The sequence below is a fragment of the Triturus cristatus genome, chromosome 10 (assembly GCF_964204655.1).
Source record: "Triturus cristatus chromosome 10, aTriCri1.1, whole genome shotgun sequence".
In the NCBI taxonomy this organism is placed as follows: Eukaryota; Metazoa; Chordata; class Amphibia; order Caudata; family Salamandridae; genus Triturus; species Triturus cristatus.
The window spans coordinates 1035954554-1035981645 of record NC_140593.1 but is presented as its reverse complement, the minus strand read 5'-3'; the positions used below and the strand labels follow the sequence as shown (position 1 = coordinate 1035981645).

Here is a 27092-nt window from a genome sequence, read left to right as displayed (position 1 = left end):
GATGTAAAATCTGAGCCTCAACTTAAATATTTGTTTTTTAAACCTCTGCCACTAAGAAATTGGCAACAAAGAGAAATGTAGCAGTAAATCTGTTCAATTTAATTGGTTGCATTTTAGAATATTGTATGTGGTTAAGGCACCTGCTTCATAGATATTTGTGTGCCCATAAAATCTCAGGGATTAATAATAATAGTAAAATAACTCTGGAGATTAATGCACTTGCTGGAGAGATCTGTCTTTTGTTTAGTTCCAGTTTTGAATCAAAGTAGCATAGAGAGTTAATATGTCTCCTGCAAAGCACATCATGTGACACTTGCAATTCATAAATTGTAATACCTTTAATATTACCCTGTGAGCTAAGAAGGACATGTGACTTCTACACCTTGTAACCCTCACTGTTTTATGTAACATCCTGTACATTGATTTACACACATATGATTTATTGTCAATGTATAATGTGTATGTGTGATGTAAAGTGCCCCGACACCCTGAATTGGGATGAGTAACACTATAAAATAATTGTAGTATTAAAATTGTTATTTGTTTCTGATGGATACATCTGCCTGTGTATTCCTCACCTTATGAATATCCCCTGCGCCAGTATTCCATGGAATTTTTTCTCTAGCTCTCCACGCCGACCAGGACGTCGGCTCCGCCCGCGACTCCGCATGATGTCACCAGAGCCATAAGAGAGCCTCGTTGGCGTGATGACGACAGTTCCAATTTTTCCACACCGTTGACGCGTAACGGTTTTCTAACATTCTTCATATTTTGTGGAGTTAATTTGTTATTCCTTCTGCTTTAACTGTTGCTGTAGCGATGTTGTCTTCGAGGAAGTCTGGGTTTAAGCCCTTTAGGGAGTGTGGGGGTCACATGTCCATCAATGACCCCCGTGAAGATTGTTTAGGGTGCTTGTTGTCGGATCACAAAGTGGAGGACTGTTCCTTTTGCAGGAAAATGAATCTTAAAGCACTTAAAGAATGGGAGGCCAAGTTGTTTCTGGCCAAGGCAAAGAAAGAAGGATGCAGGCATAAGCGAGATAAGTCGAAGTCGTCAACTTCGCATACATCGAAGTTGAGAAGGCACAAGAAAAAAAGAAAACATGGATCTCGATGCCGCTCGACGAAGGGTAAGGCTTCGAGGTCGCCTTTGTTGCCCCTCGACATCGGCGTAAGGACTTTGTATCTCCTTGGCCCTCTCCTTCTCCTCATACGACTCCGGAGAAGTCTCCTTCGCATAGAGGCACTCCGGCGCAGTCTCCGGCGCCGAGGGATTCACCGGCTTCAGACGTCGAGCCTGTTCAAGATGTTTTATCTTCTCCTGTACCTGAGATTGAACCGGTGGATTCAGCAGTGGATCCGATCGTTCCGACGTCGGATATTGCCAGTTCTCAGCTCCAGGTGCGGATCCGTCGCATTTTTTAAATGCAATGTACAGAGTGTTTTCAAGGGTGGCTTTCCCATCTGGAGCACCTTCTGGTCCAGTGGGTCCGCTGGCATTCATCTTGGAAGTGCCCCAGCACTATGCCCAGGCACCCTTCATGCCCTTCATGCCGATGGTGCCGTCATGGCAATTTTCGGGACCGAGAGTCTCGACGCCGTTGATGGAATCTTCTGCGCCGTCTGGTGAGCCTTCCTCTCGGCCTCGTGCGGATCTCGGGCCTCCTTCGGAGCCTCCTTCGACGCTGGCTCCGGAGCAGTCGGTGCAGCGTACGGATGTTATCTTATCTTTCAGGCGACACTCCACAAAGTCAATTTATTCCTATAGATGGTCTAAGGGCCAGATGCATCAAAGGGTTTCGCCCATTCTGCGTCTATGGGAAAAAGTGTTGATGCATATGGCCCTAAGTTTGTTAAATGGTGTGGAGAGAGATCCATTGATCCTTTAACGGCCCACTTGTCGAATGTTCTTCAGTTTGCTCTTTCCTTGGCTCAGCAGGGTTGTGCTGTGGCAACGGTTAAGGGCTATTTGTCGGCCTTATTGGCTTTTCTATGTCTACCTGATCAGCCGTCTTTATTTAAGTCTCCTATCGATTTGAGGTTTATCAATGGCCTTACCAATAGGTTTCTGCCTACTCCTTTTCTTATGCCCCAATGAGATCTAAATCTTGTTTTAACTTTTTTGATGGTTTCTCCATTTGAACCCTTACATAGCTGTCCTTTGAGGCTTTTGTCTTTTAAAACAGTCTTTCTGGTAGCCATTACCTCAGCAAGGAGGGTGAGTGAGCTTCAAGCTCTTAGTTTAAAACCCCTGTTTTTGACCATACATGCTGAAAGGATGGCCCTCAGGACCAGGGCTGCTTTTCTACCTAAGGTAGTTACTCCATTTCATCTGGGGCAGTCCATAACTCTCCCTGTGTTTTATCCTCACCCTTCTAAGGAGGAGGAGAGACTTCACCACCTGGAACCTAAAAGAGAGGTGAGCTTTTATTTGGACAGGACAAAGGACTTACGTATGGACGATCAGCTCTTTGTGCACTGCGTTGGACGCTCAAAAGGCAAAGCTGTGCACTAGCGCACTCTATCCAGGTGGATCATCTTGTGCATCAAGATCTGCTATGCCCTTGCTGGTAAGGAACCACCTGAGGGTATTAGAGCTCATTCTAATAGGGATAAATCTTCCACCTCTGCTTTAGCCAGAGGTGTTCCTGTGTTGGACATTTGTAAAGCAGCGACCTGGGCCTCTCTCCACACTTTCGCAAAGCATTATTGCTTGGATTCCGAAATGAGGAGGGAGGGCCATTTTGCGCGCTCCGTCTTGCAGGACTTTTTGGTATGGAAGGGTGGACACTCTCCTCCGGGAGTGGGACTGCTGTGGGAATCTATTCATAAGGTGAGGAATCCACAGGCAGATGTATCCATCAGAATAACAAGTTACTTACCTTCGGTAACCCTTTTTCTGGTGGATACAGTTTCTGCCTGTGGATTCCTCACTGACCCACCCTCCTCCCCGTTGTCCACCTTTATATACCTTAAAGAATGCCTTGTTTGCCATGTTGTTTTATATGGGTTCTTTTTTCTATCTGGTACATTTATAGGAAATGCTTATGTTCTTTAGAATTCCTTTTTATTATGTACTATGTATATTTGTTCGAATACTGTGTATACTTTGATTCTGTTGTCGGTCCACCCGTTCACCTCGGAGGCACGGAAAAAATGGGCGGAACTGACATCATCACGCCGACGAGGCTCTCTTATGGCTCCGGTGACGTCATGCGGAGTCGCGAGCGGAGCCGACGTCCTCGTCGGCGTGGAGAGCTAGGGAAAAAATTCAGCGGAATGCTGGCGCAGGGAATATTCATAAGGTGAGGAATCCACAGGCAGATACTGTATCCACCAGAAAAAGCGTTACCGAAGGTAAGTAACTTGTTCGTTAATACTGGACCAGCCCAACACATATGACATTCTAACAGTGCATGCATATTTCATATATGCAGGAACTGAACAAATTTAAAAGCATGTGGCTCGTAAGGTCCTGTGAAGTAATCACAAGTTGTGAGCCTTTGTTTCCCCTCCATTACATTTGCAGCTAGGTGTAAGATTCCAAATATCTCCCAACCAGGATACTCAATGGAAAGGAGGCCTGATGGCCCCTTATCTCCAGCTTATGTTTTTTGCTCAATTAAAATGTAAACATCGGCCTTTGCAATAGCGAAGCCCTTTCGCCTGCACGTTGCTGCTCGAAATGAAAGCAGACAACGTGCAGGTGCTGCTGAATGTATTCTGGTGTCTGAAAATTACACCGGGACAAGTCAGCATATTTCTGTGGGGCCCAAATTCTTGGCAGGGGAGACAGCGTCCACCCTGTGAAAAGATTGGGTAGACACCATCTACCGGCGCATACCATTGACCTAAGCCCTGGTTCTGGGGCAAGAATACACGAGATGTGCCAGGTGGCGCTAACGTTCTACTATGCAGAAAAATATTCTGAAGTGTGCAGTTTTGTCAGTGCTATTTATCACTAGCATACTTTTTGTACAGCATACTATTCAGAGTGTGTATTTTTTAACAAACCTATCATTTTTTGCATGCAGTTTGTTAACAGGTCGCAGTTCAACAGAGACTTTAGTTATGTGTGTTATGAAATGAGACTGTTTCCGAATGAAACATTAAGGTCCTCATGCCAAGTTGTGTGGAATAGTCCGTGGTATGTACCGCATGTGGTAAAAACCTCCTTATCTGAGTTTTTAACATAAAAAAGAGGCATAACATGCAGAACCTGCTTTGAGCACACCAAGTTCTGTATGTTTTGCCTTTTTCTTGGCTTTCACTCCCCAATGGAGAAGTTAAGTGGTTTAGTGTGTCTGTACATGAGAATTGAACAGGCTTGGACTGCAGCTCTCAGGCAGGGCCTACAAACATTTTACAAGAACTTGGTTTATTGGATGAGGGAGGTGTTAACCTTTCTCAAGCACCAACCACAATCCTTGTTCGGGTGAACTGCAAAAGTCACTAAATTAACCTCTGCTTAACCTTCTGGTAGCCTGATACAAAAGCAGTCTGGCTTAATTTAGAGGCACTGTTTAAAGTATTCATGCAAGCTCAAAGTGCCTATACGGGCAGAGGAAGTCATTTCAGCCATCGCTAGGCTGAAACTAAATAAAACCCCGGGACCAGACGGGTCCCTGCCCTGTTCTACAGAACCTTTGCGTGGAGTTAGCACCGATCCTGACGCGCCTTTTTAACTCCTTCCAGGAGAGCGGTACGGTCTCCGAATCCATGACGGAGGTCGCAATCACGGTCATTCTTAAACCACAGAAAGCCCCTAGACTATGCGGCTCCTAACGCCTGATCTCACTACTTAACCTAGATGTGAAAAACTACACTGGGGATTTTAGCATCTCGTCTGAACCCGTTGATGGCAGGCCTGATAGACCCGGACCAGGCGGGGTTTATCCGTAAGCGTCAGGCGAGCGATAACACAATGCGACTATTACATCTAATGGACAGCACCCATATATCCCGGAGGGAGGCACTATTCCTTTCAGTGGACACGGAAAAGGCGTTTGATAGGGTGAGCTGGAAATATCTGTTCACCACTCTCCGATCTTTCGGCTTCGGCGAACGCTTCATAAAATGGATAGGGAGCATCTATCAATCACCGAAAGCCTTCGTTAGAGTTAACGGGGCGTCGTGATTGCCTTTCCAGATTGAAAGGGGGACAAGGCAGGGCTGCCCGCTGTCTACCCTCCTGTTCACGCTCTATATGGAGCCTTTTGCGTAGCGGGTCCGTGACCACCCGATGATACAGGGACTCCGTTTTGGTGGTGATACCCACAAGATAAGTCTCTATGCAGATGATGTGATTCTATCACTAGCAGAACCACTCCGATCACTGCCTGCCCTCTTGCAGGAGTTAGAGGCCTTTGGGGAGATTTCGGGATTCAAGGTTAATTTGAGCAAATCCCAGGTACTTAACATCTCCGTCCCCCAGGCTCATGTAGAGCTCTTGCGGGAGAGGTTCCCATTACACTGGACAACACAACCAATAACCTACCTGGGCATCTGGCTGGCTCCTACGATTCCACAGACGCTGAGTCTGAACTTCTCGGTGTTGGTGGATCAAACAGCAAGAGATTTAGATGGTTGGACTAAGCTGAAGTTGGCCTGGTTTGGACGCATTGTGGTGGTTAAAATGACGGTATTGCTGAGAATTCTGTACGTATTCCAGACAATACCCTTGCCCCCCCCGAAAACAATACGAACCCTACAACTGTCGATCAATAAGTTTGTCTGGGGAGGGAGGAAACCGCGCTTGCCTATATCCCAAATGGTACATAAAGGAGAATGAGGGACGGGCCTGCCACTAGTGCACATATATCTACAGGCCTCACATCTCCGCTATATTGTGGAGTGGAACCGCCCGCTCTCCGAGAAACACTGAACCTCTATGGCCCAGGCAGTGGCGGGCGTCAATATGTGGCGGGAGATCTGGATGCCACGTAAAGCGAGGGCATGCGGACTTTATTCTTCGCCCATCACGGCAACGACATTAACGTTGTGGCATGTGATGGCACTCAAACGAGAACTGACTATGTTTCCCTCACCGATGTCACCAATAGTGGACAACCCTGACTTTCCCCCACGCTGTAAATTCGCAACTTTTCAAAAGTGGAGAGAGGCGGGATGTAAGCGGGTTGGTTTGCTATTTAATGAACAGGGTATAATACCTTTCCCACAATTATGCTTCTACGATCTCCCTCAGAGCGATGAGTTTCACTTCCTCCAACTGAGGCACTGGATCACTTCACCACCTTATCTAGCAGAGGTCTCGCGACAGCTGACACGGTTTGAGAAATGGCTCATTTGTAAAAATGACGACAAACACCTGGTATCGGAATTATGCAAAATGCTGTCGGCAGCGCAGAAAGGAGAGCGCACTAAGGGCCAGCTACGCTGGGAAGCAGAACTGGGCAGGGTCTTGTCGGACAAGGAATGGGAACATATTCACTATGGGACCCACCACACTGCCCATAACACAGCAGGAACGGAGTCAGCTTTCAAGGTTGCCTCATACTGGTACCGCACACCGGTGTGCATACACGGGTGGAACAATAACCACACAGAGCAATGCTGGCGGGGGTGCGGGCTGGCTGGCTCTCTTGCACATCTACTTTGGCATTGCCCGAGACTGGAAAGATACTGGGAGGAAGTGCTAAACAACATTGACAGGGCATTTGAGAAATTCCACGCTTTCCTGGCTACACATTGTTAGGACTCCCTAACGCTTTGACTTTTCCTCTACGGTCAATCAGGGGAAGGCAAATGGCTCTAGCTCTATTAGCTGCAAGGCAAGAGATCCTGGCACATTGGGGTACGTCGGTGGTACCTGACCACACAGCATGGCTACATAGATTATTGCTGACCCTAGCGATGGAGCGCATGTCTCTAGTGCAAGACCACAAAGGTGAAACATATGCAGACTTATGGGCCCCGTTCATTCAATTACTGTCAAAAGAATTCCGGGCGATGACGTGCCCCAAATACTTACAAATATTGCACCTGATCCCAGAGTCCGAACAGGGGAGCACATCCCGTAGATGATGTGGCGGAGCATTGGTGGAGAATAGAGGGTGGCGAGCATACACTAATCCGCAGTTCACCTTTGCTTTTGGTGCAGGACCCCCTGTTTTCTTTTCTTTTGGTGGGTAGGGGATGGGTGGGGGGAGGAGGAAATGTTCCTATTCTGTTTACACCATATGTTCTTCTTCTTGTAAATAGAGATGTGTCCGCGGTCTAGAAACGCTGCCAGCCTCCAGGTTGTAGGCATCAAGCTGTGTATCTATGATTTCTATGCTACCACTTCGCTGCCGGCCTGAGAGGTTGTAGGCATATAGCGGTGTACTGTTGCAGGACTGGTTTTTTTCTTTTCTTTTCCAAAATCAAATAAAAAGATTTGTTCCATAAAGTATTTATGCAGCACACAAACAGTAATAAAGTGAAAACACAGGACAAGAAAAATCCCAAACTGTTGCTATATAGGTTCCGCCCATTTAATACACCAAGATTTTTTTTTTTTTGCATGACCTAGTTTTAAACATTTTTGTGAGTGAGTCTCTACATGTGTCTCACCCACGATCATCACACGGTTAATGGCCTGGGCACGTTTACTGCCAGTGTACACCTTTTAAGATGAGGATACTGCGATGCAGTTTGAGTAAGGGGCAATTGGCTGGTTACACATGAACACATGCTCACACATGCAGGATGCGTGTGGGAGACTACCTTCATGCGCAGGCCGGTAACTGTGCACAGGTAGCCTGGCCCAAAGGGGACTCTGCAGAGTTGGATATTGATCTGGTATAGGCCGTATAATATTGGTGGTCATTTATAGGTAAGGTCAGTGTGATTTACTGTTTATTCTGCAGTGTGCAGTTTCTCTTACCTAGGCCTCCAAAGGTCTGTGAGGTATGAAACTGGGATGGAAAAGGTGGGCACAGCTGGTATTCACAGGTCCCAAAACCATACATGTACATTTTTATTTTTTAAATCTTTTTTATTGAAACATACAAATTCTGTACAGCAAAGAGCCTTAATAGTACAATCACTGTTGTGTCTTTTTTCCATCCTTAATAACACCATCTTCTACACATAATACATTCATTTATGCAATTGAACAGAGTGGTCCCTCCTATTCTCAGCTTTTATTTTCCTCCTTATAGACCCCGATATGTTACCATGCCCCCCAAATTTTCTCCCCTTTCTTGGGACACCCTCTACCCTTATAGATTGTTAGTTCCGCTTGCCAGCACCTATCCATATCACTTTCCCAATCTTCTAATGTAGGGGGAGTGATCACAACCCACACTTTTGCTATATTCCACTTTGCCTCCACCGCAGCCAGAGACAGCCATTCTTTTGTATGTCGTGGCCAGTCTTAATTTGCCCCCATTTACAACAGGAGCCATTTTGGGTCAACCGGCACCTCCATACCCACTACCTCTGCCATTATTTGGGCTATTCTTTGTCCAGTATGCCTGGTGGGTTGGGCATCACCAGAGCAAGTGAAGAAGGAGCCTTCCCCCCCACATCCCCTATGGCATCTCGTGTTTTCACTACCTCCCATTTTGAATAAGGCTGACCTAGCGTAATACACACTGTGGAGTATTTTCAGTTGTATCAGGTGGAACCTTGCTCGAATTGCCACCTCTTGTGGACCCGGCAACATTTCCACCCACCTTTCATCTTCTAATGTACCTACGTCTTGCTCACATGCCGAACTGAGTGCTATGGTGGAGTCTGGAGCGTTGTTGACAATCTTTTTGTAAAAAATGAATATGGCTTTGTCCCTGATCTGTTCAGTCAGTACCCTGTCTTCTAATGGCGAGGCTTCATTTAACGCTTCCCGTTCCTTCATTTATTTCCATACTGCATGTCCCAGCTGAATGTATCTTAGCCATTCTCCCATTCCCATCTCATAGTCTCTCTGTAGGGCGTCAAATTCTATATATGCCCCTCCTCTCTAGACATCTCCCAACTTTTCCAGTCCTATCAGTTCCCATTTAGCGAAGCCCTCCCACCTACTGACTTCTCCTAGGCGGTCGCCAGCCCATAGCGGGGTCATCCCTGATAATTTTTTCTCCCATCATAGGTATTTTGTTGCCGTCTTCCATGCCTTCACAACTAATTTGGTGTGTATCAGTAGGTTTTTATCTATCTGCTTTGTATATAATAATTCCAGTGGGCCACGGACCCACGTAGTCAGTCTATCTACTCTATACGTTGATTCAGCCCTGTCCTCAAATATCCAGCCATTTCCGTTTACCAGTTGCGAGGCCCAGTAGTAACCCCGTATATCTGGTACCGCTAGGCCTCCTTCAAACACTCCCTTTTGGAGCTTACTCAACGCGATTCTTGGGGCTGCCCCACTCTATATTACTGCCGGAACTTCTGAGTCTACTTTCAGAAAAAGGGCAGGAGGCACCTCATACAGTGAGTTTTGTAACATATAGAGTAGGCGTGGGAGAACCATCATCTTGAACAATGCCGCCCGTCCCACATGTACATTTTATTGGTTATCTAGAATTGTTATATATCTGTGGCTCAGCTCCAGATCGGAGCCCAGGCCTTTTGCCGCCCTACTAGCCCCAGTTTGTTACATTTCTCCCAATCAGAGGGAACGGAAGCCACCCCCACACAAAATGAGTAATTAACAGTGTTTTCCTCAGCTACTGAGGAGGAAGGGGTGGGGATGAAAATCAGCATCTGTTAATTACCTCTCCCACTGTACCAGGTCTGGGGAAAGTCATACACATAAGGGTGCATCAGCTCAGCATAGTTAAACAGGACAGAATCCTCAACATAGCTCCGTCTAACAAGATGGTTCCATTAGGATTCCAGTATCACTTACTTACTGTTTCTCTAAGGATCCCGGCTTTTTTGAGCATATGATCCACATCCATTTTAAAAACGTAGCAGCAGGAATTGCATATTGTAGAGAGGGATTTGTGCACAGTATTCTCAAGGCAACACTGCTATCTCTGGTGCTTAGATTCTTACAAGTCTGTCTGAGCCATTTCTTACGGGGCCTACATAGGCTGGACAGACAAATAGCACATGGGAGTACATTTTAATTTGGTCTACACAGTTGGGGCATTTATTGTCGTCAGAAGAAGACCATTTAGATGTAAAGAATTTTAATGGAAGTGAGCCCACTTGGAATTGAAAACATAATCTCATATCAAAGGGCTTCGATATTGTGTCCCAGTTGAGCTCAAACCGTGGGCAAGGTTTAAATTCTAAAAATCTCCTAGTCAGTGAGGTACCCTCACTTGTTCTCATAATATTTCGGCCAACCATTTCCGAATAGCATTCTTTCATTTTTTCTTTAGTGGGAAACTGAATACCGTGTGGGTTTTCCCACAGATTCTGCATTCCCATATTAGACAGAACACCTTTGATGTAACAAAGCCAGCCGATTTTAAATGAGTGGTCAGCCTCAATGACATGCCTGAGGGTATTATTGCGTGCCAGCGAATGGTGATTACATTTCCACACCACCTCCCCTGAGTAGTCCTTGGGCTGCTACCCTGAGAGAATCGAGTGCTACAATGGGCAGCTTCGTTCCCAGTATGGAGAAATTATGGACCTATTACTTGTGCAGGCCTCACATTCTGCACAGCTAACGACTCAGTTTCCTATACAAGCAAATTAAAACAAATATAGAACGTTTTAATAAGTTAAGGCCGACCGCAATGTAGTGCAGTTCGGATACAAGCGGATTTCTGCGGGGCAAGGCTGCATGATGTATGTAGGAGAGGTTCTAGACAAATTCTTAGTAAAGCTGTAGATGGTCTGAGTGTAAAAGACCCAGGAGGTCATCATCAATGGGGTGCTGGTCGTTGTCAAGCCCAGTGAAGATTTCTACTTATGGTCTTAGACGTTTTCTGGAGCTTGGAATCCCCCAGCGGGATGAGGCTGCAAGCTGCAGCTGAAGATGGCTTCACAAGGCTTGATACCTTCATCGAGAGTTAACACTAAAAAGGATTTGCTGATGCTGAGAAGAATGTAGCTGGAGTTACTGTGAAGTCAGGCCAACCGGCGATGCACCTTGAGTGGATCGGCTGTCAGGTTGGCTCGGTCTTCTGTCAGTTCTCCAGGCAGTTTTGCTTGAAAAAAGATTCTAAGTCCCAGGTTTTATGGTTAGGCAGGAGCAGTACCACCAACAGCACTTCCAAGGGTCCAGGTCCTAGTGGTCACCACTTGGGGGGTTAGGGCTCACTCCAGCAGGCGCCAGCAGTAGGTTTCAAGGGCTCTCGATATTGTTTTCTCTGTAGCTCACACAGGAGGCCAGCCAACTAGCCCTTCGAGTAACCCTGGTGGTCCTGGGTTTAATGAGCTTGTCCAGTTCTCCTTCAAGCAGCACTGCATTCCTTCAGGCAGCAAGGTAGTCCTTCACGCAGCAAGGCAGTCATTCTGGCAGCAGGGTAGTCTGTCTGAATTTTTCACAGGTCCAGGAGTGTACTGAAGAGTTGTTCTAAGGTTCCAGGGTTTAAACCTGGTGCCAGCCTTGTGTGTGGCAGAACACCCTGACGTACCCCCACATCTTGTTCTGGAAAGTTTTCCCTTCTCCTGTTAAGGCTCCAAGAAATCTGGGGTGACAAAAGGCTAGTTTTAGACTTCTTTGTGTGTGCTGGAGGCAAGCCATTTGAAGTGCAAGTGAAGCAGGGCACAGTCTGCCCCCAGCCAACCTGGCAGGATTGCCCATCCTGCCCACATCTAGTCCCCTTTGTGTCACTGTCTGGTAGAAATACACAAAGGCCAACTGTCACTCTGTTCACAGTCATGTGATCCAGAACACTGGCAGAAGGCAATTGTACTATGTTTTAGGGAGAGAGTCCAAGCACTGGTTAGCAGTGGTAAAGTGCAGAGAGTCCTAATGCCAACAAAAATGAATTTAGGAAAGAGGTGAGGTGAAGGCAAAATGTTTGGGGGAATACCACACCAAAGATGTCAAGTCAAACACATGTTCTGCAGCAGCAGACTAGTGAGAAAAAGAAACTTCTGTCTTCCAGTCCCCTTGTATACAGTGCCGTCACTGGCGAGGTGTGGGAAGGAAAGAGCATTGCTCCATGTGAAAAGTTCGGGGCATGACCAATCACTGGGTGGTTTCAAAATAACGTCATACATTTCAATTGAACAATGATTAAACTCTTTCAAAGTTTAATAAGCAAGACTTTAAAGCTGTTTAGATAGTGCTGAGGGTAAAGAGAAACCATATTTTGTCTGGTAATCTATTCCAAAGGAAAGGTTAACTACTGGAATGAGCAGAACCATGGAGAAGCACCAAGCATCAGCATAATGATTCATCCAAACCTTGAGAAAATTCTGCAGCACTTCACATTTAGGAAACACCAAAGCAATTTCTACATAGGTCTAAGTCGCTAAAGATCTTCAATCAACTGGAGTAGGGCTTATATTCCAAATTTTTGAAATTTGGACAGGAGCCCTGCTGACTAGCCTCAGTGCATCATTTGAGGTCAAATTCCAACCTAACAGGTTCAGTCAGAGCAACTTCTTCAGATGAATTTCTGGGAATGGCAGGTCTTACATTGCTCCAGGAATGCACTATGAAGTTGTTGCTGACATGACACCAGGCAGGTATAACTTCCGCAGGCTTACTCTATGCGGGAGTCCTTTAGTTTTTCCTTTCGATATGACCTGAGGACAAAGGAAGCTGAGAGAGGGAGAAGTGTGAGAGGAGGTTGTATTTGTTTGTAAGCAGCAACCACTTTCATCTTGCACTCGCTGTTTTCAAGTAAAAAGATTTACACATTCATCTGCAGGTATACCTAACAAGAGATGCACCGAAAGTGATGTGGATTGTTCCAATTATATATTTGTTATTGCAGGAACCAAAGCACATAACAATTGTGAACATCCACATTCTTTATACAAGCATTGTCAAAGCTAATTACTTTAGCCTGTGGGTAAGATATTGGCTTTGGCATTCAGGTGGGATGGTGAACAGGAGGGTGGGTGGTAGTAGAGTGCAAAAGCTATGTGCTGGCCACATCATAGCGCTTTTTATTTATTTCTGTCTGTTGGGAAGGGGGAGAGGACACAAGGGCAGGGCGGGAGGTGCATAAGTAGAGACGGGCGGGTGGGAAGAGAAGATAGCAATCAACAAAAAGTAACTTATTTTTTTATATCTTTTTATTAAATTTCAATATAAAGTGCAAAGTGTAAAGTGCCCCATCAAGTAAAACTGTCAAATTCATAATATACAGTACGTTATCACATATTAGTAATACGTTCGTCATATCTTCCTAACACTAATCAACGACCTATTAAGGGCATTACTTTATCATCACAAACTTCACTCTTCTCACATATTAACATACATGCCATTCATTCAGACTCAAACAGACTCAAACACACAGTCCCTCAATCAAGTCCTTTCTGACCCAACACAGAGGCAATTATTAATTTCCAACCACCTTCTTAAGGGCCTAAAACAGGTTATCTTTGTTGTAAAGTGAGGCATGAAGTTTGTTCTCCCTAGGTAGCACTTGCATTCAAGACTGCCACAGTACAGGACAATGAGAGGGAAAATCTGCTGCTGACTGGGAGTCATATATGACTATGTGCCGTAAGTAGATCCATGGCAGGTTGGTCCCAAGTTCTCTCGTTTAATAATTTTCAGAAGGTTCTACTTCTCACAAAAAAGTTTAAATTCCCATCCATAATGTCCCTCACCACCGTGCATATATTATTGTCCTAATTTCCAGTTCAGAATCTTTCCCGGCATGTCCTCTCTCCAGTACCTCTTCACCACCATCTGCATACATACTTTGTCCTGTTGCTCCGTCACACCTCCTGATAACCTGGGCCTGGGAGGAGAAGAAGAATCAGGGGCAGGGTCAGGGTGGGTGGAATAAGACGCAATACTGTTGGGCAGGAAAAGGAGCAACATGTACGGTGGCAGGTTGGAGGCAAAAGAAGCAACATGGATGGTGGACAAGGGAGGAGACGAAAAAAACAAAAACAAATATATAGTACCTCAGTGAAGGAGCAGAAAGACCTTCATAAATTTGAAGCAATCTGTAGTAGGTCCATGCTCCTGTCGAAAGCAGAGGAAGTTAAGCCGGCTCATGCTGTCCAATTAGAAGGCGGGGTTTTGAGAGACAGGGGTACCCCGATATGTGAACCTGGGGTGATAAGGGATATTTAAAGAACAATGGTTCAGGTGTGGCCTAAACGGTCCAAAAGCAAAAGGGGTGACCCGGAGGGGGGCACTGTTTTTTACAAATGAAATTAATTCAATAGGGAATAAGAAACAGAGTCTGTAAAAGGTCATGTAGGTAAAAAGATGACAGATATTTATTTCCAAAGAATATTTTTTGTTAAGATGCTCACATAATAAGTAAAAGAAAGCGTGGTTGTGAAATAGGGATAGTACATTTTAAAAAGGCATCGCATTGACAACAATATAGTTGAACTCCATAAATGATTTACACAAGTTATAAGGAGTTCATGTTGTGGGGTGGTCGACGACGTTTCGAACCCAATTATTGGGGTTCATCTTCAGGACAGTTGTGAGCTAATTGGATAGCATGGGCGCTGGCGGTAAGTCAGAAGCAAGTGAAGAAGGGACGAAGGGTCCGAAGCAATTTGTATTTGAGGAAAAACAACCCGTGATTAGCTGGGTAGTTCGTGGGAACAGTGCTCCAAAACGGGAGTCAGGGGCTCCACGCAGGCAGTATTAATTAACAGCCAGATGAGTTGGCAAGGAAAAATCAATCAGTGATTGTCCAATTAGAAGGCAGCAAATGACAGTGAAAATGAAGCCCACGGATGTTAAGCAATGGGAGTGCTCCAAGCCCCTTATTCAAGACAATATCTCTTGCAAGCAAGAGCGCATGTGCTAGCGCACATACACTCATTCAGGCGAGACCTAAAAGGAACATGAAGTGGCCCCATTTGCCATTGGTCACTGGACCTAATTTACAAGGTGAGGCCAGTAGACATCACACTTGGCTGCACCTGCTGCACCCTAAACACTAATAAAAACTGTCACTCACCAGGACTTGGCCGTGGGATAGGGGACTATACCTTTTAGACAACAGGTTTGCGGTGGTCCCTAATCATAGGGCCCACTAAGGGTGTTCATAAGGAGCACTTACCATTAGTGTTATCTCTAACAGTGCCAAAAACAGAAAACTAGAGTGAACCTCTTGGGCATAGGATAAATGGTAGAGATGAACACACTGTACAATGAAATAGGGACATGCATCCCTGAAATAATTTAGTGGCAGAGAAGGCTGTGCACTTTTTTTTATCATGGATTTCATATGAAAAAAAACAATTCATCACATTCCCAAGTAGTTGTAATTCTTCACCTGTATCATTGGCAGTTCTGCAAATTATAGGAACTTACAATTAAAACAGACAACCTAAAAAAAGTTCAACGTTTTATATTTAGAAATTGTTTTTAGATGGACATTACCATGCTAAACTTGGCAGCATGGGAATAAATTCATCTTCAGCTTAAAAATATTAGTTTTACTCTTTCTTCTTTTGAATCAAAGGGAATTCTCATAATTGGATGCCATTCTGGTTCTCTAGTTAAAAACAATTAAGGCTGCTGAATCACATAATATATGTCATTCGCCACATATACTACAGTAAGGAACATAGTAGGATTTGTTTTAAACCATTCAAATCATTGAGTGCACAAGGAAGGAGCAGGTTACAAAAGGAGAGAAAAAAGAAGCAGTCAATTGTTCTACACGGGTGCAGAAAATAAAAGAGACTTACAGGAGAAGGGTTGAAGAAACTACTTTGGGGGAAGTCTGAAACTGAAGTTGTTAAACAAGTATAAAGTGCAGTTTTGCATGGTGGGTCTTCAGTTTCTCCTAGAGGGGAAGGAGAGAAGGTATTTTACAGATCTAGGTTTGGGACAGAGTTCCGGATCCATAGATATGAAAAGCCTGTCTTCTTCCATCCTCTTTCTTGCATTTTCTGGTCTTAAGTCTGGTAATGTTGGTAACGTTGTAAGTTGCTTTACAAACCCGTAGTGCATCATTGTCTATGTTTTCTGTATTGGGGAGCATTGTAGGGTAAGTCATTCTAAGTCAATCTGTGCTCCGTGGTTGATGCAAATATGTAGTCCTACTTTTATGTTTGTGGAATGTCACGGTTTTTGACTTTTAGACTCTTGTTATTGTAGATAATGGCCCAGAAGCTCCACTTACTGTGACCGTCTGGTGTCCAATGGTGTGGATATTTTTTTTCTTTTAGATTGGGCGTATCGACTTTAAGTTTCTTTGAACGTATCCAGGTACGTACCAGCTGTGGCCCATACAGGTAAGAGCGGTTGGGCCAGGTTGGGGGGGATTTCGATGGACGATGACGAGGGAAAATTAAATAGATAGTCTGTCGAAATCCCCTCCCACCGGCCCACCGCCCCATCACTCTTAACTGCACAGGCCACGGCTGGAACATATGAAATCGAGGTGTAACATAATTCTGTTTTATCCAAAGACTTCCTGTCCAATTTCCTGGCTGCCACCTTCCTCCTTGGAAATGCACAGTGGGGTTTATGCTCCTTTGCTTCTATCAAACAGATTGGTTTGATATTCTGTTTTTTTTATTGACAAAGATGTTCTTAGGTCATGAGGATTTCAGATTAGACATACAGCGAGATCTTATGTTTTATGCAGCAGCCTTAATATGAGTCCCACTGCATCTTACTGTTACAGTGTTCCAGTTGACCCTGTCCATGTGTTTTGGGCTGGGTTGCAATTATCCTCCCCAACTACTTGAAGCTCAGATTGGACTACTTAGGTTCCCCAGATTTCCCTTAGGTCATTGTTTTTCTGTGTCATTTGCTTCTTTTAAGTATTCTTCATATTGGCATCATGAGGTTATTTTTCAATCAAGGGTAATCTTTGTTGTCACCATCCTTGCTTTCGCGCGCACCCATCCGTATGGGCTGTGCCTTTAATTGATGCTGGGTGTGCGTGGGGAGGCTGAACTGGAAGTTGTGGGTGAGCAAACAGGCATACAGCATTCATTTAGTTAGGATGGGAAGTAAAACTGTAAAATGAGTACAGCCAATCAGGGTTACCTGTCCTCGAGATGTGGACTCACCTCCATGTAATAAGGACTGCACACAAAAGAATAAGTCTCTATATCAAGTAGGTTACCTGAGGCTGCATTACAGTTAGGACGCACTATCCCTGTTTTCACTGCTGCATACTTTCAACTAGCTACACCTAGCGCAAATAGACACCGTGGGCCCTCTTACTGATAATGCTCTGCCCCCAGGGTAGCTGCAAACTTGCACTTCCAGCTAGGGCAGCACATTAGTGAAATGCAAACAGCCTGATTCAAGAAGCTGATCCACCTTTCACAGTGCAAGCAGCACCTGTCTGCAGTGGCGGCTGGCATCTCCAGGGAGGAGGCGGGCAGGCACGCAGGCGAGAGCGAACAAAATAAAATTAAACAATTCAAAGTTATAACTTACCTGAACGTGACACAATGTCCTCCTCCGGTCCTCTTCTCTCCTTTGGAACATCAACAGCAACTCCCTTAACCAATGAGGGCACTGCTCTAATGCAGCATGAGAGCAGAGCCCTGATTGGAGGGAGCAGCCTCACTCTGCACTCCACAGCGCTGTTGAGGCAATGGCTTGCTCTAACACAGCTGTCTTAAGACAGCTGGGTTACAGCTGTTTAAAGTGCACATGTGTGGCTGGCCGTTTCAAGACGGCCGGCCAAAAAGACATGCGCACTTTAAACAGTGCCATACAAGTCCATTCTCCTCCCTGCCTAGTGACATGCTGCTGTCACTCAGCAGCGTCTCCGCCCCCGTCCTGACGCTCTGTTTGGGAAGGGGAACAAAAATAAAATGGTAATAAATTACCATTTTATTTTTCAGGGGTTTGGGGTGGTTTTAAGTGGGGCAATGCTCCTCCGCTCTAACGGAGTAGCTGCCCTGCCTGTCTGCACTTCAAATAGGGGACAGAGATCTCCATGCAGGCAGGTGCAGTGAGCAGCTGCACCCATCTGCAGGGGTATGGCTGGGGAGTTCTCAAGAGAGGCCTCGTTGTGAGAATACTGACTGTGCGTCACTTCTTTGTGACACTTTCCGTAATACAGTCCCTGGTAGTTAATGCAATATCGGTAATCAGCTAAGGAATGTGCCTTCATGCTTCAGTTATCCTCAGCCAAAAGGGTTTGTCAGTCCGGTACTCACATAATCCCTCCTGAGGCAAAGATGAAGAAAAAGTGAGTGTCATGTGAATTGTGTCTCCTCCTCCTTGTCACGAGATAATCTGCCTCTAATATCAAGTCATTTCTATATTCAATAGTAACAACAAATGAGGACCACTGCCTGCTCTCTAAGAATGTTTTCAATGGAAACACTTTTTTTATTAAAGCAGCACAATTTCCTTTAAGAAACTTATGCTGCTCTAAGAAATCCATTTTGAAATACTTTAACAGGGATGGTAGACTGGCTGTCCCTTGCAGGCCACTATCCCTGTGTACGTAGCCATCTGGAGGGCATCACAATTGGTGGCCGGCCTAATGAATATTAATTAGGCAGGTTGTTCTGCAACTTCCTCCCATTCCTTATTTCCCAACTCAACCTATTAGTATGTAGGTCAGTTTGCAAAAAAAATTACTTGACACAAAAACTTGGTGCTCAAATTACGGTGGTTTTTTGTAACCAGTGCAATAGGACATCTGGCCCATAGGTCCTTTTTTACATTAGATTTTCAGTTGCTTAAGCCAAGCTTTAGATAGTCCTCAGCCAGGAAAGATGGACCTTGACATACCAAGATTTCTTTCCTGGCTTATGGCAGCTTTAATAGTGTCTTAGGCTGGTTAGGAGAACTTAACACTGTTTATGTGAAGAAGTGCATCTCTACTATTTTTTCAAGACTACTTTAAGACAGGACAAGCGCTCAGCGCTTCACGTCCATCTTTCCTAGCTCAGGACAATGTTCAAATGGTCTTAAACCAAGAAAGTGAATTATATGCACAGATTCTGAGAATTTCTTCATATGTCATTTAAGGTACATAATTATTTTCATTTCCTTAACAGGGTATCATATCTGACTTGTTCCCTGGAGTGGTTCTTCCAAAACCAGATTATGATCTCTTCATCGAGGCATTGAATGAAAATATTAAAAAGATGAAACTCCAGCCTGTTACTTGGTTTATTGGAAAAATAATTCAGGTGATTTGTTTTCTATATTATGTATACATTGTGCAAAAACAAATGCACATTTTTCTGGCAAAAGATTGATAATGTGATTAGTTCTATTTTTGTCGACATTTAGTAAAGAAACATTATGTAAATAATGTAATTTTGCATTTTATCCTTTAAAAAAATATATATATATGTCTGTCCTAAAGAAAACTGTCATTATCACAGGTGGAGATAGGGCTAATAAATCACTATGCTCTCTTCAGTTCCTCTTATTTTGAGGTTACTTATGCTGGTGAGATTGATAGGCTGCCTTCCCTTTTCATTAAATACAATGTGGGTACAGGTTTGAGTCAGTTATCAGTTCAAGAATCAATTAATTTAAGCTATTTGAACTGGTGACTGCCACTACTGGGATTACGGCCCAAGCAATGGCATATCTGTGGAATTCTATTTTGGTGTTTACAAAGAGATCCATGGAAGATTCTTTGATTTGCCAATGTCATGGCCACATCTGATAGGATATGTTTTTGGTTATTCCTTCTCTCATATAAATATTTGTAAAGGAACAATACCAGTTATGGCCCTGCTGGTTCCTTCACAAATGCTTTTGTATCTAAAAAACTCCTATCAGGAGTCTAGTTCCCCAGAACATTACTTAAGAATCCAAATATTCTCAGTTCTTTAGCTCAGGTACAGCACACCTTTCACATGCTAAAGGTCCTCCAAAAATATATTTATTACCCTTGTCAACAAGGGAAATACTTTCGTTTTTAATGGGTATATAAGGTAAAGGAACAGCTACAGGCAGCAAACAACATATGGCTGCCCATGAAATCCCCAGCAGTTTGGGTAGTGAATTAGAGAAAATATTTGAAGACATAATTCAAGTCCAAATGTTTTTTATTGATTAAGACCTCCAACAGGGATCAACAATGTAAAAATAGAAATCACCACAATCATGCTAAGAATCAAGAGTGCCAATACGTAAAATATTTAAAACAATAAAAAAAGATACAAAAATGTAAATACATTATAACACATTCATTTGGTGAAAACCTTCTAAAATTCAACAGTTTATCTGTGTTTGTTATGCTAAGTTTAAAAAATAGTGGAGTTATAAATCGATGATATGCTACTGAGACTGCAGGACAAATGGCGAATGCATGACTTGGATCTTGAATCCCTCCTTGACATGATCACGCAGTCCTGTGGAGTCATGCCAATGCCTCTTACAGGCATTTAGTGGTAACACCCCTAACACATCAGTTTTTAATGGACACATCACAGGAAGTCTTCCTACAATAGAAATCCCTGTGGCCTTCCTCAACTAGGGAGTGAAGAAAACAGCAAAGCAACGGAGGAAAACCAAAAAGCAACCAGTGAGAACTCACCTCCCCCTGGGAGACACTCACCCTTAATCCCAGAAGCTCGCTCTGGTAAATCTTGGTCATATCCCCACAACTTTTTCATCACAATTGTCACCAAAGGAGTCACATATTGCATAAATGAGGTCTTGTATTTTATTACATCTGTAGTTACCACTGCTGGTGTTCCAGTGCGTTCATCATGCTCTCCGTTGCCAAAAATCCTAAATGCTCTTAAACCTCCCAATCAGCAGTCATTGCTTCTTACTGTAGCATCAATAGTGATGGTTCTTGCTTTCATTCATTCATGCATATACGGCAGTAATGAGCAGATTGAGGCCTTCTTTCCACTTTTCATCTCTGCTTCATCGAGGGAATCACAATGCTTCTCCTTATGACTTTGTTCAGCCATTGCGCATCAAAAGTTTTGCCACTTCTTATACCCGAACTTGATGATTCACTGAATGGAAATCTCTGCTTTCACTGTATGTGATGATCAAGCAGCCCACATCTCTGGAATTGTTTAGTCTATTCCCAGACACATCAGATGTCAAAATCAGGATAAAATCCCATGTGTGACTATCTCATGCAGGGCCTCCAGTCTCCATTCTCAATCAAGCTATAGTTGGTGTGAAATAAATATCCTCTCTGGCTTGCCCCACTCCCTCAGCACCCTACTTGGCCCTTCAGAGGCCCTCCGTGCTCCTAGTTGCTGTAGATCTTACTGGCCTCATCACAGTTCCTAAACCCTCTGAAGATGTGGTACACCTTAAGACATCACACCCCTCTAACCTTGTGAAATGACACTGGGCAGGGCTGCCACCCTCAGCACCACAGACTTCAAAGTTGTTGGGGCAGCCCATCTCCTAGGCCAGAGGAACATGTACATCTGGATCACAGCACCACACTTTGTTTTTCACTTGTTTCACCTTGCTCAGACTGCTGTGGTATTGCAAGAAAGGGTGCAAAAAATAGGAGTCACTTAGGAGCCCCAAGAAATTAGATCTTGGGTCCCGGTCCTCCTTACCCCCTGCCCTGCAGGATCAATAGTTTAAAGCATTGGCCCACAATTGTTTGATCCTTGACAGGGTTTCAGGATAGACAGGGATCCGGTCCTTAGTGGCTAGTGTTGGATCCACCTCTTTTAAAGCATTACAATCTAGATTTGTTTGTAAGTTAAAATTCAGTAAACAATTGGTACACAACATTTTGGAGTAATGTGTTAAATTCCTCGATTGGGAGTGATTGCTAAAATGATTCTGAGCATTGAGTCCACGAGGAGGATTTATAAGAGATGAGCACGGTCAGTCAATGGTGTGCATGATAATAATGTAATCACTCATTTAGGTCTGTTCTCCAATGTCTCTATATAGCTTCATATAACCTCCTCCAGCACTTGAAAACGTATTTGTTTTTATTTTTATTTTTAATTTGAGAGAAAACGCCTAATTGTGTGTTAGTTAGTATCAATCATGAAGAAGTGGTGGCTCCTCCAAATGTAAAATAATTGCTGGTTTAAATTTGAACTAACCAACACATATAGGTTATTTTTTCTCAGTATTTTACAATACCCGTGTAGATAGTGGGTGAGAGCATTCGTTATTTAGTGCTCCTAGCATGCTCACCATAGGGTTGAAATGACACAACAACTTACTTAATATATGTAAGCTTACTCGCTTACATATATTAACTTTAAACATAACTGTATATAGTCTGAATACAAAAACATTTGTAATAATTTTTGTAATTGATGAGTGTTCTCCATTGGCCTGACGGAGGACTTAAAGTCTGCCAGGCTAAGACTACTCCACCCACCAAATTTAGAAATTCCATCAAGCTGGCGTTCATTTCAAAAGAATTGACAGGGGCATCCATCATGGTGGTCCTGTCAAGGCGTTATAAAGTTTGGCCCACGGGTCCGTTAAGATGACAGAGCTATCTTCCTGGCAGTAAGGATACTCTCTCATTGTTGCGTCGGAGTATCATTACAGGCAAGTTTTAAATCAGCCCCTTAGTCTTGAAAAATATAATTCTATAAAATTCTAAAATAATTTTGTCCATTTCCTGTCTTAAATGTAGATTTATGAAATGATGCTCGTACGCCATGGCTTCATGATTGTTGGTGATCCACTGGGTGGAAAAACGTGTGCCTACAAAGTAATGGCCGGAGCTCTGTCTGACCTATATGCAGGTAACATGCTCATTGTTGCCTTACAGAAGAAGATAAATCAACTGACAAAAGAACTCTATTTTCTTGATACTATGATTTACTTCTAGGTACAATGTATACCTCTCTTCTCTACATATTTAGTTTTGAAGAGCACGTTTTTTCCAAATCTGTTAATCAACATGTGTCCAAATAAAATGAGCACTTTACAGGTTTGCACAGACATGAACGAAAGCACATAGCTTGACTTGGTGGAGAGGATATAACAAGCTTTCTTATCATGGAATTTCGCAGTGGTGGAGCTCGAGTCCAATGGCAGAGTGAGCAGAAGACCCACATCTGGTCTTACCTGCCATACCTACAACTTCACAATGAACATAACCTCACTGAGGAGGCCGCTCAACACTGCAAAATTGTCTGGAGTTATGTGAGTTCCCATCTACAGGGGACCAGACCTGGTAGTTCCGGCAGGATAGGTCCTGTTGTAGCGGCCCAATTAACTACCAGGCGCTGCAATTAATTCAAGTATTCCACCTATTATTTTCTAGATGTTTGTATATGAGACATCTAAGAGCGACGGGTATGGCCGGACCTGGGTCCAACACTCACTGTGCCGTTAGACTTGAGCTGTATCTCATTGATGAAATTTAAAAGGCTGACACTGGCCTGGGGTTGCTTATGCTCACATCTAGATGGCCCTGGACTAGCAGCTTTGACTTCTAGCAGCACTAGATATCATTTGCACATGGCTGGTCTCTGTCTGGAATGGCATAGTGGACAATAAACATGATGGACTGGAATGTGGGCCGAGGAACCACTAGTAGCGGAGATTATATCTAGATTTCATCCTCTCACTGTTTTGTTCTTTCCTGTTTTAAGTATCAGATGAGGATTTGGGATCTTTTAGAGTACGCTTTACGAAGATGTAGCCTCGACTATTAACCCTGGAGTTAGTTCCGACTTTTTCATTTCCCTTTTCCTAACTGAGTAAATTACTAAAATCCTCAGTTACCCTGTCTGTCACTTGAGCATGAGCTCTGGGTTTCTCTCTTGCAGGTGCAATATTTTACAATTTGACAGCGGCTATCACAGTTGGTTTTGTAACCACTTTTTTATTCAGGGAAAGTGGTTCTATCTCTTGTTTAAGTAATGTGATTGTCTTATGTCTCCTTAAGATCTCATGTGGCTAGGCCAGGTTTTGCCAGAATAATCATGTCTGTAACATGTGCATGAAGAAACCGACATCACATGGTCAGCTTGCTATCGTGACATAGTGGAAGATGTTTTGCTCACTGAGAAGCTGGCTCAGTTATGTGGGTGCCCTGTTCCTCTTCCCATTCTTGGCAATTCAATCACCCCAATGAATAAATATTCTCTAACTGTGAACAGGTCCCATCTCATAAAGCTGACTTTAACACAGCCCTAGCTTTCCACCCAACCGCACTAAGCATGTAGCTAAACTTTCTCCTTTAGAGCTATGTTTCTTCTACTATTTGTGCCATACAATGTATTGTACACTGATTGATGTACACACGGTAGGCACATCACTGCCTTTTGACCATTGACTTTTATGTGCCCCAATGAAAATCCAAATCAGAGTTGCATTCTCTCAGTCTGAATCGGTAGTGTACGAAAGGATCACAACATGAGTTGATTGTGTGGATAAGAGACACAACATAAAGCAGATTTTGAAATGGAGTCTAACAATGGTGTATTGCAACAAAAGTGGGTTCTTGTAAACATTGTATTTGATTCTAATAGTGAGCTATCTTTCCATGTATTTGATCTCTAGGAACTGGAACTCTTATGGACAATTTATGCATAGGGAAGAGAATTCTTTCATGTTTCTGTGTCTTGTAGTCAGGTTTAAGCAGGTCAGTTCTGAGGTTTGTGGAAGCTTTTATGCGACACCCAGTACCTCCTATGGCGAACTGTGGAGGACTGCCTGTATCGGGCAGACCTTTGGTTGTGTTCTGTAAACCTTTATGGGTGAGCTGGGTGAACACTACCAGTATTTTGAATATATTGATTGGCTTATGCTATGATTTGTATATCCTATGGGGCATATTTATGGGATTGGTGGTGCAGGGTAGCGCAGCAAGTGACCTTGCTGCGCTGCCCTGCGCCACAGGGAAAGGGCAGAAATGCACCGTGTTTATCCAATACAGTGTATTACTATTCTTTCACCTTACACTAGTGCTAACGCAGGCACCCTTGCACTGTGGTACAAGGGTGCCTGTGTTGTCAAGCTGGATTCTCATCCTGTGCAAAAACAATCTACAGAGGAGTTTTCCTGTTTCTATGTGTGCTGAACACATAGAAATAGGGTAAAACGATGCGAAATAAAGATATTTTTCCTTGTTACACCTCACCTTAGGAGGCGTAAGATTTTGATGTATTGCCAGGTTTGCAGGTCCTTGTAAGTCTGGGAATTTATCCAAAACCATGGGAGTTGCGTGGGAACACACACTGCAACTCCCATGGAATGCTTCCCTTGCACAGAGTAAGATAATGCAGCAATTTACTTAGTTGTGAAGCCATTTAAAGCCATGCAAGGTGGCTTTGTGTGACTTCATAAATATGACTTGGGGATTGCGTTGTGCATGTACCACTTGGCGTAGTGCAAGCATGATACAAGGGCCTCATAAATATGCCCCTATATGTGTAAACAACTATGTGCAATGTATATGACAAACAACATAGGCAGCTATTCAATCCACTTCCCCTTCACCGTAGGTTCACCATGCCCTATGCTCGTTCAGAGTCCCAGATGTCATTACCCCACAAAATTAAAGCAGAATTTCTGCCCAACCTGTTTACTTGTGGCCTGATTTAGATCACTGCGGACGGGTTACTCTGTCACAACGGTGATGGCTATCCTGTCTGCTGAAATATAAATACTATTATGTCCTATTATGTCCTATGGGATTTATATTTCGCCGGACAGGATATCCGTCACCGTTATGATGGAGTAACCCATCCGCTGAGATCCAAATCAGGCCCTTGGTCATTTACTGGCACACAATACAAATTACCAGAATAACCAAATTGTTTATGTGGGTGAATTGGAATAAGTGCTTTACATAAAGTATCAGGAGGGGAAGCTTGTGTTGATGAATACATTCTCAAAATAAGTGAAAAAATGAGCAAGAAAATAAATTTGCAAACTACTAATATTGGGCTCCAGAGTAGCGTGCTATTCACCAAAAAAGCAATTCAATGACTCGTCAGGGGTTGTAAGCGCTATAAATCCATTTACAATTACAATTAATCACAACTGATCGCTTTTAAATAAGGAGTATTATTGAAGCAAGGTATTCTGCAAAAAGTCACAAAATTTTGAACCTCTAAATTCTAAATTATGAAAAGGGTTGCAAAATTAATCAGTCTACGAGATACATAATTATATTTGTAACTGTGTGACAACGGTTGTTATATTTTTTCCTGATTTTTTCAGCCTTCCATTTCTTCAGTCGTTTACTCACACTAAAGTACATTTTCCATTTCTTGTTTTTTTATTATTTTTGGGGATTCTTTGATGGCTGCACATGACTCACTTTTAGCAGTTACAAGACTAACAACTGCTGATATCAGGATTCCCCCTACCACAAAACTTGTCACAGACCTGCGGGAAACACGTCAAAACCAAACCTCAGAGGTGTCTGTTTAGTCCGTTTGATAAACAATGTAAGGGTACATGTCCTTGGCTGGGTACTTTCCATTCTTCAGCAAGCAGAGAACAACATTTCAGTAGCTGGGTGGTTCAGATTTTGGAGGATTATTAGATTAATTGGCATTGCCACCTGATGTAAGATCCACTCAGGCAATCAGAATGCTTATCTTGTGTGCTATTGATGTCAGCAATGGCCCGCAAGGTACACCTTCCTTGGATTCCAAATCAGGCAAGTAGATTGAGGCCTTGAGGATGGACCTCTCCTTTTTGTGTTCCTCACTGTCTGTCTTCTGGCTCTTTGTGGCTGAAGTAGACACCGGAATAAGTAGCACTACCAGGATGGAGGTGTTTCTACCATTAGTGTCTTATGAAATTCAAGTGAGGTTTGGCAGGTGGGGTTCTCTCACAGCCAGCAAGAGCGAGAGGACAGTGTGGGGAGGTTGTGATGGGTGAAGATCCAATGCTGGTAGGGCAAGAAGTGGCAGGCAGAATTGCCATGCTGGACACATGAGGGAACTAGGGAGGTAGAGCAGTGTTGATATGTACAAGACAGAGGCTGTGGCGTAACGCAAAATGACGTGGCCGCCTAAAGAATGTGATGAAGGGCCACTGAGTATCCCATATCGCACAGATACACATTAGCTATGAGTTGAATAGGGGCTCCGTGAAAGGTTGAAGGCCCCCCACAGTGGCCTGAACTACGTCCCTGGGAGGAGAACTGGGTATTG

The 27092-nt window shown here is 43.8% G+C and overlaps 1 protein-coding gene across 1 annotated transcript in view; it reads left to right on the top strand.

Annotated features, from left to right (window-relative positions):
• Window positions 1-27092, top strand: part of DNAH3 (dynein axonemal heavy chain 3) — a 694204-nt gene that overhangs the window by 433887 nt on the left and 233225 nt on the right. Inside the window, exons 34-35 of the mRNA XM_085629109.1 lie at window positions 19053-19187; window positions 22604-22715. Coding sequence (XP_085485235.1) covers window positions 19053-19187; window positions 22604-22715 — 247 coding nt within the window. The remainder of the gene's footprint in view (window positions 1-19052; window positions 19188-22603; window positions 22716-27092) is intronic.